Source organism: Mytilus galloprovincialis, chromosome 9, assembly GCF_965363235.1.
Source record: "Mytilus galloprovincialis chromosome 9, xbMytGall1.hap1.1, whole genome shotgun sequence".
Lineage (NCBI taxonomy): Eukaryota > Metazoa > Mollusca > Bivalvia > Mytilida > Mytilidae > Mytilus > Mytilus galloprovincialis.
The window spans coordinates 64,294,350-64,309,156 of record NC_134846.1 but is presented as its reverse complement, the minus strand read 5'-3'; the positions used below and the strand labels follow the sequence as shown (position 1 = coordinate 64,309,156).

The following is a 14,807-nucleotide window of genomic DNA, read 5'->3' as shown; positions in this document are numbered from 1 at the left end:
TAAGTTATGTGCAAATGCCTATTACATTATGTCCAAACATCTATTACGTTATGTGCAAACACCTATTACGTTATGTGCAAACACCAATTACGTTATGTCCAAACACCTATTACGTTATGACGTTAAGCACGTTATTGCGTCAATGCCATGGAATGCGACAGAGCAATTTGATAAATAACTCTTCTATGAAATCTAAATAGTGCAGCTTTATGAAATTTATATCCATAGATTAGGCAGGTATTACTGTTTCCAAAAATATAAAAAAATATTCTTTAACTTTTCATAATAGATTCAAATAATGATACAAATATTGCCAAAACGTCAAAAATATGCGGGTCAGACGTAACAAATTATTCGCAAAATAACTTTTGCGGGAATTTTTGTGGTCTAAAAAAGAGTTTAAAATCCGCGAAAATTCGCATGAATGATAAACGTCATATATAATTTATGACATCATTGCTGTTTTTTGTGTTGATGGAACGGTCAAAGCTGATTCTTTCAAAAATGAATAATCCTCGCCATGGTCAGGTTTCGGAAAATGGTAAGTTAGTTATCAAAAGTTACCGCTTTTAAAAATATCAGAAGATATAAAATTTTGTTTTCATAAATTATTCCTACAAAAGTGCTCAGATCGACCATTTCAAATCCGGAATTTTACAGCACTCGCACCACAAATAAAAACGCATTGGCTTCGGGAAAATGTCTTGCAAGATTGTCCAATGTCGAATTTCGCCGCTTTTTACCAAAACACTGTCAGTTTCAACGTCATTATATTAAATATTAAATTTGTAGCATACAAAACAGTTCTTTTGCGTAATTGTGCTTTCACCCCACAATACGATAACATACTTTTTGATAAGCTGTGAAGTCGAAATGACTTCGTTTTTTAACAAATCAAATGTCTTGCAAGTTTGTCCACTGAGCAATTTTCTTACGTTTTGAACGTTTCCAATTGGGGACGCTATACATATATGTGTTTTCAAATTATTTCTAAAAGTTTGTTCTTTGTTTTGGTGTTAAACACGGCTACATGGATAAGCGACATTTGTTGTATTTTATTGACATGTCATCATAGGTAGGAGAAGCCGGATATCAAGGGAAATTAAGTTTAAATATTTGCAATAACTGTCGATTAGGATCGGAGTCGAACAAATCTCGCCACGAGCGTATCTTAAAATCGCCGCAGGCTTTTTATCACTTTTTATGAACTCATTAGGCCAATCACCCTCCTTGGCCATCGAAATTGAAGGCAGTTCGTATTATCATATGATATATGAACGATATGTCATTGTTTTTAAATAACAAGTACGGTTCGATTTAATGTTTTAAGATCAGAGGACAAAACAAAATAACAAAATTACAAATTTCGAAAATAGATAGAATCATAGAAACCACGATAAGAACTGTAATATAATAATAGTAGTCATAATCAAATAGAAAATGAATAATTATCTTAAATGGAAAGAAAAAAAAACATATGGTAATTTGTCAATAAATAGGTAAAATATTTCAGATGACTGGGGTTGTTCATTTAACGAAGATTCTAAAGTTGTGAAAGGGCTATATTACTAGAGGATAAAAGATCAACCGTTTATTTTCAAACTTGTGAAGCGTAACACTGCGATTTGAATTTCATCTGCAATACGGTTCATTTGTGCTGAAATTGAAAGAGGCAGTAAAATTGTTGTACCTGAGGAGTTACACCTCGATACTATAAAAAGCTTGTAAACATATCAGATGAATATAATTATTTTTCACGCAATCATTCTCTTTCTTGATTTAATTACTCCGTTGTAAACAATAGAAGTCTTTTTCATTAAAATCTTTTCACTTATCATCACACACACCCATCCCCCTCCCCCCCCAAAAAAAAACAACAACATTTAAAAAAAGATAAAAGATAAAAGCACAAAACACAAAAACTATGTTATTTAAGCAACATGAATTGCTTCCTCTCTTCCCTCTCTTCTTAAATTTAAACGGGTGACTAACGCATTATATAATATACTATCTAAGGCACTTTTTTCTCAACCAAATACCTATTTTGTATTGTTTATTTTTGCTTGCGTAACTTCCAGTAGGAAATATTCCATATGCATATTCAAGACTTTGAAGTATCCATATCGATCAAAAATGATTACAAACAAAACGAACAAAGTATACTGGATTACCGACGTAAAACGTCAAATTTTGACGTTACCAATTGGGACGCAATATCGTGCGTAACGTCACATGTGCAAACTCCTATTACGTTCTGGTAAACGCTTTTTTGTCACAGATTAAAAGAAAACGCATCAATGATATGCATTTTGAAAATGAAGAAAATTAAAAGTTTGACCTTTCTAACAAACTGTGGATTTTTATATTAATTATATTGATTGGTGTAAAAATGCTATATACATACAATGTATCTAGGTTTTAGAAATTATTTTGCTCTACTTTAAGAGTGTGCGTTATGGATCCATGCTTTGAAAATTTGTTCACTTTACTTGTTGACAATTGTAACAAATATACAAGAACGACTTTAGTTTTCAAGAGGTGCAACCGAAAGCAATAATACGATATAAAAAGGAAGATGTGGTACGAATGCCAATGTGACAACTCTTCACAAGAGACCAGGATGATTTGTTATTACCCTCTCAGCAGGGTTTTCATCTAGCGAAGAAACGTGTACTAGATTAATGCTACAAATGTAATGACGTCTCCCACGATTCATGTAGCAGCTAAGGAATCCTACAAAATGTTTAAGATTTTATTTTCGTTCATTTCCTTTAACAGTTGTGAATATTATTCTGAATAACCTTCCTAAGACTTATTATTTCCTCCGTCCGTGACAAGGCGTGTTGAGACGGGTGGGTGTCCTGAAAAGGGGTGGTCAGGTGACCCGCCCCTCTTATCTGACAATTTTTTTAAAAACTAACAGGGATGTTGGAAAAATTTGATCCGATTTTGGATCAGACAGGTAGAAGGGTGTAACAAAAAGATGCAATTTCTCCAAAAAAACTTCATTATCCTGTAATCCACAAAAATGACGCATACACATATTTTTTTCTGAATGAAAGGGTTATCAGCCTTGTTTCACCTTCACTGGCCATACTCGAAATTAAATCCCGCAACTTGAAACTCCAGATAATGACTTTAATTTATCCGTATTTGGTCCAGTAACTATTCGAACCGTGTCATCAAGAACGATACAAAAAAATACATATTCTAGTAAATTGTAATTGTTTTCTTCTATTATTTTTTTTATAAGTGATATGCATATCACTTATTTTGTTGTCTATAAGAATAAATAAATAATTTCGTTGCTAAAATGGTCATCATAACATAATTTTTCCTTTGAATTTCAGAAAAAAACTGACTATCTATAAAAAAAATATGTGGTATGAATGCCAATGAGAAAATTCTCCACGAGAGACCAAATGACAAAGAAATAAATAACAATAGATCTTTTTATGGCCTTTAACAAAAAAAAAACATACCACATAGTCATCTAATCTATGTATATGTATTTATTTTTCTATCCCCTTTAATTTTTCACCAGTTTTTAAAAAAATGGTTACAGTTAAGTAATTCGCTTTTATCCTGCAATTAGCTAGTTATTGTATACAAATAACGGGTAAACAACATATTGTATGCCTTGTTTGTACATGTACAAATAAATTTTCCTGCTACCCGCTTCCATGTTGATCAATCGGTAATATGGATATTTCTTTCTGAGTAATAGTTCATTTTGGGGTTTTCTCCGAGTCCGCGTTTCAATAATTGTAAAAATCAGAGACAATCATGGTTAAGATTTAAACAACTTATGCTCAAATACCAGGTGTAAATTGCAAACAATATATGTACATTGTCAGAAATATAAAATGTATTAGTTCTCGCTGCGAAACAGGAGAAAATTCGGTAAGCCTCGCTTTTCGTCCTGTTTCTGAAGCTCGTACAAATAAATTTCACGTTTACCGACTAAGTACATTTATAATCAATACATTATTCCATCCACAGTTGTTGATATGAATTTATCTTTTTTGTTCAATATTTCAACGAATATCGTCGTATAAATTAGAACCATTAACCTATTTTCAGAACGGAGAGTCATAAATTCGATGAATATTATTGCGGGATATACGGTATAAACGGTAAGCTTCGATGCGTTTAGTTATGAACGCGAATGGTTCGATAAATATAGCTAAATGCACAATTAAGCCAAATGTTCATAAAAGGGATTTGCTGCACATCATAATTTTGAAAAATCTTATTTCAATAAATATAAAATTTCATACGAATATATTCTTTTGGATCTAAATGTTATCATTCTAAAATATGTTTTGACAGTTTCCGTTAAATATTGCCATTTTTAGATATATCGGTCCCCCTTTTCTCGTCTGCTGTTAAAGCGAGACGGTTTTTTTATTAATAGCTAGCGAGGCATGAAGTTCATATGATTCAATCCAAATTATCCTCAAAGTGCGAAAACAATCTTGAATTGATGCAATCTTGTTCGCCTTGAAATTGACGTAACATATTTAGTAAAAATTCTTTAAAAAAAAATTACCTATATAACAAAAAGAAAACTGTGACAGACTTTAACACGAAAGGGAAGGCTTAAATTCCTCTGTAACTTTCCTTCTTCTGATTATAAATTAAGAAAGTTCACTTGTCATGTTTTGTATTGTTGGAATTTCGGAACCCTCTTGTTCATCCGTTTAAAGCACCATGAAAAAATTGCCAGCTAACTCCCAGTTTTCAAAAATCTTTAAATGTGCAGTATGTCATTAATACGATTTGAGTTCTCAAAATGAATTCAGATAAACTAAAGATAATAAGACATTTGTAAAAAAATATAAAACCCTTGTTATGTTTTATTAATTTTTGAGAACGTCTTTATGTTAAAGATATTAATCAAAGTACTGAAGTACTGAACATCGGATGACCGCCAGTAGGACATAAATTGACAACACAGTCTACTCATAAGGAGGACGGACATCAATACTATCTGGAGTTTGTTGAAAGGCGTACGCCTTAAAGACAGCATTGTCAGTATACCAACATGATACAATAAAAGAGATACAATCGACAACAACACTTGTGAATTAAGTAGACCAGACTTTGTTTTGTCTATATAAGATTCAGTTATATAAGTTATATCGTTTTTCTTCTTTTCTAATTGTAGAAAAAGGTTGCAAAAAATGCAAAGAAGACAATACAAAACATATTGAAAAGAACTAAAATTAAACCCCGTCTGATGACCGAAATCTCTAGTACAAGGGGCGCAGCTAAAGGTATGTACAATATAACTGATTAATCTAAAACATATTTCAAAATTCTTCAGGAATGATTGAAAAAAAATCAACTAAAAGCTTTCTTGTAATTATGCATTTTTTATAACATGGGCATAGTGTTTAAGTGACTTATAGTTAATTCAACAAGGAGGGTTCGAGCGAATCCCTATATGGATTTTACTGATCCCGTCGATGATGATATCAATAACTATCTTTCCTCTAATACATTTCTAGGAATATAATTGGTTTAAAGCAACTGCGTGGAGATCGTGTATATTTCATATTGGATTAGTAGGCGGTGATTAATTCAATACACGGTTATTACAAGATCATAAAAAAAATCATAAAACACACTCAAAGCTGACAACTTCTTATTCCTGGAATTAGTTTAAAGTATAAACGTAATATTTTTGTCTATGAAGAAATAACATAAAAAATGTAGGGCACACTGAATAACCCGCCTAGCGTGTTCTTTTAAAGTTTACACCACTTTTTTATGTTATTTGAAATAAACAGACAACATATTACAATCTTTCCTGTGATTTAATTCTAAATTCCATTTTTAACCGGACTAAATCATGAAATTTTGATGACTTCATGGTCACATGTCAAAATTATGTTTATGAGCTGAAAGACACTGTCAGCCAATCAGAAGACGCATTACATCCAAAATTAAATTATTTTTGTATACACACAATAGAAGTAAGTGTTAAAACTAATGGTATTGAGACTTAATTGATCACTTTGATATGCCACTTGACTAAATACAACATGTTAATACAGTCGGTAAGATAAATTCATAACATATTGTGCTAAAGACCTGATACGACATATATGGGGTCAGTAAGTTACATATGGAGATTCGCTCGAATCCACTCGTATGGAATTTACTGACCCCATATATATCTTATAAGGTGACTAGAGCACTATGAAACTTATGATATTATGACCGTCTTAATTTTCTTTTGAGTAGAAATTCGGTTACAGTCATAAGTCATAAAAGTGTTGTATTGAGCCAGTCATAAACATTACAACTAAGAATTACTAGAAAATTTTACCACAGTTGATAATAATAAATGAATATTAATTAATATATAATGAAATCGTTTATTTCTTTTATAGAAGTAGTTAATGTTTTGGCAGATACTTTAGCATATTGGAAAACAGGTGGATCGGAAAACTTAGAGGAAATACTTACTGTGGAATTTGTTGAAGAGGAATTCAGAGAATACTACAGAAAATATCCAGAAAAATATGACGAGGAAATAACAGATGATACACAATTCGACAGTTTTGTTAAAAAATGTTATACCAATAAACAGATTATTTTTGAAAAACAGAAAGAAATGGCGGATTCGGTAACATCAATTTCCTTTTGGACTCTCTCTCTCTCTCTCTCTCTCTCTCTCTCTCTCTCTCTCTCTCTCTTTTAGACCTATACCAAATGCAAATACAAAAGTAATAAAAGCACAGAAAAAAACACAAAAAGCAGCGCTTTAATTTTTGCTCTTCATCTCAGTCACCGACTTTCAACACGGAGTGAAAACTCTCACCACATTGAAATTGTATTACTGCGCTAACATTAGTTTGGGCGGAATTCTTTGCAAACTGACGGCACAATGTTGAATTAAAGACATGCAAATATATTTCAAAAAAAATCTGACTATGAAATCAAAATTGTTTTTTTACAACATGAATGCATTGTCTTGATATCAGTTTTATTACGGTAAATATGTGACACGCCTGCTATTGAATTGCCTCTTTTCAGACAAATGGAGGTGCAGAAGATCTTATAGAATCTGTTAATGACGCATTGGATTCGACTGCAGCTACAATCTCACCAGGAGAAGGAGAGCAATTGATTAATAAAACAGATATCACTTTGAGTGTAGAGAAAGATAGTAAAGATGCTTTCCTTAATAAATCTGTTGTGTACAGGAAAGGAATGTCTTTACAGTTTGACAACAATTCTTTGACAAATGTCACTGAGGGTACTAATATGGATCTTCAGGTAGTTAGTCGCTATTTGGTATTCAACTTTTACCCATTTTGGACATTCATGCACGTTTTAGTTAACAGAAAATCTGTTTTCTGCACCACCCTTTTATACAATGAATATTTTATTATCCTAAGGGATTTCAAATTAAACACATTCTGGAGAAAAAGAAAAAGCTGAAATCAATTGTTTCGAACCAATAAAAATAATAAAAAAAAACAGCTCCTGACTCATTGGATAATGTTCATTTAACAAAAAAAAAAACATTATTAGAACTTTGAAACTTGTTTCAGGTTTATACACCTGAATACTAAATGAATGATAATTTTTCTCTTTTTAATCTTCAGGTGACTGTCATGGAAAAGTCTCCGCTTCTTCATGCCGGTGGGGCCAGTCAAGTCAACGGACAAGTTATGAACATTGCTGTGAAAGATGACGAGGGAAAAAAAATTAATGTACAATTGAACATGAAAATAGAAAATCAGGGTGTCACTCATTTCACGGAGTATGCACCATTTTATGACCCGGACGATCCAGATAAAATGATGTATTTCCGGTCCACGCTCCCAAATGACAATGATGCCTTGATATTATATATCAAATTGAGTGAGGAAATGATGGTGGCAATAAAACAACGTGATTTATATACCTTATATGTTAAATCCAAATCTCAGCCATCTTCCACTGATTACGAATACACTCAACCTGTCAGAGCAACTGATATGGAAATGTTTGGTTTTAAAGTGTTTATAAAGGAGAGAATGTTGAAGAAAGGGGACATTTTTATTGCATTGAAAGCCATGGCAGGTAATATATCACATACATATCTATACTATTAAACGAGAAGACCTCATTTTGTGTGTCGCTTATCTTCCTTCCACGATAAATTAATCATCATGCCTCTGTATTCTATAGGTAACATTCATACTCGCATTTGTCATCCATTCTTATGATTATTCAGAATGAGTCATTTTTGGAGAAAAACGACAAAAAGGAGTCCGGATATTGATTCCGTCATCAGACTGACTTTTAGTCATAGATAGGACTTCCGGTTTGAAACACACAAGTGCAACCAATCGTATGATATATAACAAAAAAGGGAAAACAAAGAAGCCAATCAGAGCGTTCTCCATATCATGGTGTTTAGATCGCAAGAACCACAACTATCACACCTCCTTAGAGAGGACAATTATTTTTCGTGTTTTAATATCTTCTTGTAAACTACGATTATACTACTTTAATATATAGAGAATCTCTGTATTCTGTCTACTGTTTTCTTTGAAATGTTTACTATCTAAGGGGTCATACCAGTTGCATATATATTAAAATAAGTAAAACATGTGGAAACAAGAATGTGTCCATAGTACACGGATGCCACATCGGCACTATTTTTCCTAAGTTTCGAGTTTAGTGGACTTTAACTTCATCAAAAACTACCTCAAACAAAATCTTTAACCTGAAGCGGGACAGACAGACGGACGAACGGACGAACGAACGAACGAACGAACGCTTAGATGCACAGACTAGAGAAAACATAATGCCCATGATGGGGCATAAATATTTATTGTTGAAAGTGACAGTAGTGATTTGGTAAAAATGAACGTAGGGTAGCCTGTGCTTAGAGTGAGGCAGGACCTTTTTCGGGACGTCGGGATCAGGTGCTTTTAAGCTCGGGATTTAGTGATTGATCCTTACGGGATCCAGGAATATATTTTTCGATTTCGGGATTTCGGGATATGAATTTCTTTAAATTCTGCATCTCGGGATTTCGTGTTTTTAAACCCGGGATTTCGGGGTCAGGACCCCTCCGACCACCCCTCAAATTAGCCTAAGTCGGTTGTAGTCATTTATACAAGATTCATATCCTACCATTGGCATGTTAATAAGGCTCTCAAAAGAAAAAGCACTGATTGATTGTCCTAGAAGCATATTTTATAAGACTAATAATGGTCTATCTATAAGCAGTTACATGTATTTCATGTTTGAAATTAAACTCATCATAGATACCAGGACTAAATTTTGTATATACGCCAGACGCGCGTTTCGTCTACAAAAGACTCATCAGTGACGTTCGAATCCAAAAAAGTTAAAAAGGCCAAATAAAGTACGAAGTTGAAGAGCATTGAGGACCAAAATTCCTAAAAGTTTTGTCAAATCCAGCTAAGGTAATCTATGCCTGAGGTAGAAAAGCCTTAAGCTTAGTATTTCAAAAATTCTAAATTTGCAAACAGTTAATTTATAAATATAACCATATCAATGATAATTCATGTCAGCACAAAAAGCCCGGACTACTGGGCTGGTGATACCATCGGGGAAATAAATCTCCACCAGCAGTGGCATCGACCCAGTAAATAAACTGTGCAAATTTTTGATTTATTTGGACTTTTACCAAAAGCTGCATTGTAGCAAAGGAGAAGAATAATTTGAGGTCTGAGGCAAGAAACACGAAAATGATTGAATTTAACAGAAGAAAACAAATATCGGACTTTGGAAAAGAGGGAGAGGGCTTTTGATACCTTTTATGAAATTCTCCATATATACTTTCTTTTTAATACAAAAAACAAAATCATCCTATACAACTGTTCACAAGCTGTATATTCCCGCGATTTCGCGGGTGTGTTCTAGTTATTTATTAATTGGAAGTCCGAAATTGTTAATTTATTTTGTTATAGATCTATAGTAATTAAAGTATCATATACACAATTTCCAGGGGAAGTTTTTTCTACGTAATAATTGATTGGGTAATATATAGAGTAAGTAATATTTCAACACGTTCATAGACTACACGATGCTACCTTGACATTTGACATGGCCTACACTGTTTAAAAGAACAGGATTTTTAAGTGGATTTGAACATTATTATAAAAATAAAAGCCGTTTAATGCTAGCCTTTGCACATTAAAACGGTTAATTTACGTTGTAGATGATGAAAACGTAGAATCGCCGGACACAAAAGTAAGGCGTAGGAGGAGTACGAACTCGAGTGACACGCTTTCATCTGGTTCAAATGCAACTGACCTTGCAACGGTGAATGTAAGTTTAGCTGTAGTGACAACTGGATGCAGAGTTTACGATCCAACTTCAAGATCATGGCACTCAAACGGTTGCTCTGTAAGTATCTCTATTTTAAACATTTAAAAGTAAGGGAAAAAAATATGTGATCTCGTTTTTCATTCAAAAATTACTAATTAGATATAGGAAGATGTGGTATGAGAACCAATGAGACAACTCTCCATCCAAATAACAATTTATAAAAGTAAACCATTATAGGTCAGGGTAAGGCATTCAACACGGAGCCTTGGCTAACACCGAACAACAAGCTATAAAGGACCCTAAAATTACTAGTGTAAAACCATTCAAGCGGGAAAAGCTATGTAACAAACAAAGATAGGTTTGAGTATAAACATGATTAAGGACACTTATTTATCAATAAGAACCCAATAATGAAAGAGCGAAACATCACAACTATAGAAAAGGCATATCTTTTAGATAGTGAAAACCAAGCAACCCTTCATTCCATTTCTTGATATGTAACTAAGTTTTGTTGTATTCATACAATATAAGGTCATTTTTAGCTCACCTGGCCCGTAGGGCCAAGTGAGCTTTTCTCATCACTTTGCGTCCGTCGTCCGTCGTCGTCGTCGTCAGTCGTCGTTAACTTTTACAAAAATCTTCTCCTCTGAAACTGCTGGGCCAAATTAAACCAAACTTGGCCACAATCATCATTGGGGTATCTAGTTTTAAAATTTTGTCCGGTGACCCGGCCAACCAACCAAGATGGCCGCCATGGCTAAAAATAGAACATAGGAGTAAAGTGCAGTTTTTGGCTTATATCGCAAAAAACAAGGCATTTAGAGCAAATCTGATGTGGGGTAAAATTGTTTATTAGGTCAAGATCTATTGTCCGGAAATTTTAAGATGAATCGGACTATCCGTTGTGTCGTTTGTTTTCTCCTATATTTGAGTGTGAATTTACATTACTATAAGACGTGTCACGGTACTTTTCTATCCCAAATTCATGTATTTGGTTTTGATGTTATATTTGTTATTCTCCTCGGATTTTGTCTAATGCGTAGTCCGTTGCTGTGTGTGTTACATTTTAATGTTGTGTCGTTGTTCTCCTCTTATATTTAATGCGTTTCCCTCAGTTTTAGTTTGTTACCCCAATTTTGTTTTTTTTGCCCATAGATTTAAGAGTTTTGAACAGCGGTATACTACTGTTGTTTAGGTTGCTGCCCCTGAATTGGTAATTTTAAGGAAAGTTTGTCTTTTTGGTTATTGTCTTGAATATTATTATAGAAAGAGATAAACTGTAAACAGCAGTAATGTACAGCAAAGTAAGACCTAGAAATAAGTCAACATGCCCAAAATGATCAATTGACCCCTAAGGAGTTATCACCCTTTATAGTCATTTTTTAACAATTTTCAAAAAAATTGTAACTTTTTCCACTGTAACTACTGGGCCAAGTTCATCGTAGAGAGAGATAATTGTAAGCAGCAAGAATGTTCAGTAAAGTAAGATCCATCACCAAAACACAATTTTGTCATAAATCCATCTGTGTCCTTTGTTTAATATTCAAATAGACCAAGGTCAGCGACACAGGCTCTTTAGAGCCTCTAGTTTTCAGTACTATACATAAGTTTTTTTTTATCGTGGCTTGGAAACATTGAAGGGTGAGGTTTTGTCAAAAATAATAATATAGAAAAGCATGATTAGTTAATAATGGTAATGGTTGAACGGTGTGTTATCAAGATATTGTTATTATTTTAGGTTCTTCCATTTTCAACACTGAACGAAACAGTATGTCGTTGTGAGCCTTCGTCTGGTTCTATCTTTTCTCTGGCATTTGCTGCCCCAAACATGATAGATTTCAGTACAGTTTGGTCTAAGTTTGATCCTGCTAATGCTGCCGTTTATGCCACATTGATTGCTTTATTACTATTATACTTTATATTTGTGGTCGTACTGAGGAGATATGACGGAACAGACACAATAAGGGTATGCTATATTTATGAACACTTTAAGGGGAAAGTTGCTAAATGATTGTCATTCTAACCATTCACAAACTACACATTTGTGAGTTACACATTGAACATTTTATCAGTTATAATTCCATTAGTTGTTTTAGATTTCTCTCGCTGGTAAACATGTGATAAAAATCATACGGCTGTATATCGAAAAAAAATATTGGCATTCAATTTCAATATTTATATACAAATAATAATTTCTCAGTAATGACATGTCCTTAATGAATGTCATTATAAGCTTACACAAACTACACATTTGTGAGTTACACATTGAATATTTTATCCAAATCAGATCTCAAATTGTGTTTTTGGCAATGCTCAAGTCAGTTTTTGGCAATGTTTTTTTCATCAAAAAAAATTCTATACATGAAATGGGTGTGAAATTTGGTAACGTGAAACGCTTATGACTGTTTATGAAATACGATATAAATAACATATCTTAAATCCGTAAATCAGATATTGTTTTTCTTACTGACTGTTAAATTTTTCAGAGTATCCCGACATTTTTATGTGATAACCAACAATCTGACGAATACTTTTACATGATTGCTGTTCATACTGGACTGAGACCAGGATCGGGGACAAAGTCTAATGCCTGTTTTATTTTATCTGGAGATACTGATGATAGTGGTATACGGTTGTTAAGCGACGGGGAACGACAAGTAAGATACTTTAAAAATTGTCAAATACAATGAGATAGTAGCTACTAATGTATTATTTGAAACAAAAGCAGACATTGGAGACATAAATATATGTCTGTCTTGTAACATTTTGTTTTAAATTGTCTTCAACAGATTTATACAATGAAATAGTCATTGTCTTCGTGTGACTGTATTTGTTTACAAAGTACTTCACATCACATTAAATGAGGTAAAACCTAATATTGTGTTTGTTTGTTTTGCAAAAGGTACAAATGACTTAACGTTAATTTCACAGCGGCAAAATCATTATTTTCTCTTGATTTGTTATCATTGGATTTCATTCCTGTACATGTTCTTGCAAAAGAATTAATGGGTATTTTAAACTCATCATGTATCACTTTTGTTGTAAACCAAATTTTGCTAACCATTGTAAAACATAACTTCATGTTAATCAAAATGCAATTGGTAATTATCTTTTTGTCAAAGCATTGATTAATTGACGGGTGACACCCGAGAAGATACAGTCTATTGCAAAAATATGGCACAGTTATAGAAGAGCAAATATAAATATATGAAATGCCTTTTTTCGACATTAAGAGTCAAAAGTATAAAATTTTATGTTTCAAACACTAAATTTAGATGTTTTGCTATCAACCATTTTGAACCAAGTCGTAAATATTTACTATATTTACGGAATATTTCAGGGTTTTGAAACCAACAGTGTAGCTTTTTTTATTATGTCAACGAATAAAAGTTTTGGAGATTTGTCCTTTTTAAGAATATGGCATGACAACAGTGGTGACGGCAATACCAATTCATGGTACCTTCATAAAATAGTCGTAACAGACATACATACCGATGCAAGGTAAGCAATAAATAAGTATTTAGAACACTTATAAATAAAGCAAATTCTTTTGGCGTTCCATGTAACATGTGCCTTTCTCAACATTGTTAGTGGTTGTCTCCAAATTTGTTTGTTGTGTTCAGGGTTTTGTTGTTGTTCTTTTTATGGGTTTAAGGGGGGGGGATACAGAAAGTAGATATTTGATTTTCATTGTGAAATTGATTTACTAGTCAAACAAGGGGTGATTTAGAATCTTGCATTTGTTTTCCACATACCTATCACTGAAAATCGTCTCTAATGTTTTTGAGTTGGTGTCATATTAAAGTTTACTCCATATCTGTATTTATAGATATAGGAAGATGTGGTGTGAGTGCTAATGAGACAACTCTCCATCCAAATAACAATTTTAAAAAGTAAACCATTATAGGTCAATGTACGGCCTTCAACACTGAGCCTTGGTTCACACCGAACAACAAGCTATAAAGGGCCCCAAAATTACTAGTGTAAAACCATTCGAAGGGGAAAACCAACGGCCTTATATGAAAAAAATCTTTTAAAAGCAGCAAAAATTGAAACCTAGAGAAGTGAAACTATAACTATTTAAAGAGCCTACTACAACAATGTTCCTAATAATTATATGGTTTACAAAACAAATATTGTGTAGATTGGAGGCTCTTGTAGTATTTTAATATTATTCAGCTTTTCCCATCAATTTGCGTCCGTCGTCCGCCGTCCGTCGTCCTTTTTACAAAAATCTTCTCCTCTAAAACTAATGGGCCAAATTAATCCAAACTTGGCCACAATCATTATTGGGTTATCTAGTTTAGAAAATGTGTCCGGTGACTCGGCCAACCAACCAAGATGGCCGCCATGGCTAAAAATAGAACATAGGAGTAAAATGCAGTTTTTGGTTTATAACTCAAAAACCAAATGGAAATTTTGCTGTTTTTGTTATTATCTTGAATATTATCATAGATAGAGATAAACTGTAAACAGCAATAATGTTCAGCAAAGTAAGA

At 33.2% G+C, this 14,807-nt stretch overlaps 1 protein-coding gene across 2 annotated transcripts in view; it reads left to right on the top strand.

Moving 5' to 3' along the window:
- Positions 1–14,807, top strand: part of LOC143045620 (uncharacterized) — a 104,877-nt gene that overhangs the window by 72,879 nt on the left and 17,191 nt on the right. For both annotated transcript variants that reach the window (XM_076218241.1, XM_076218240.1), the window contains exons 13-20: positions 5,171–5,279; positions 6,402–6,637; positions 7,048–7,290; positions 7,623–8,082; positions 10,199–10,386; positions 12,047–12,274; positions 12,795–12,965; positions 13,649–13,809. In XM_076218241.1, the coding sequence (XP_076074356.1) occupies positions 5,171–5,279; positions 6,402–6,637; positions 7,048–7,290; positions 7,623–8,082; positions 10,199–10,386; positions 12,047–12,274; positions 12,795–12,965; positions 13,649–13,809 (1,796 nt within the window). The remainder of the gene's footprint in view (positions 1–5,170; positions 5,280–6,401; positions 6,638–7,047; positions 7,291–7,622; positions 8,083–10,198; positions 10,387–12,046; positions 12,275–12,794; positions 12,966–13,648; positions 13,810–14,807) is intronic.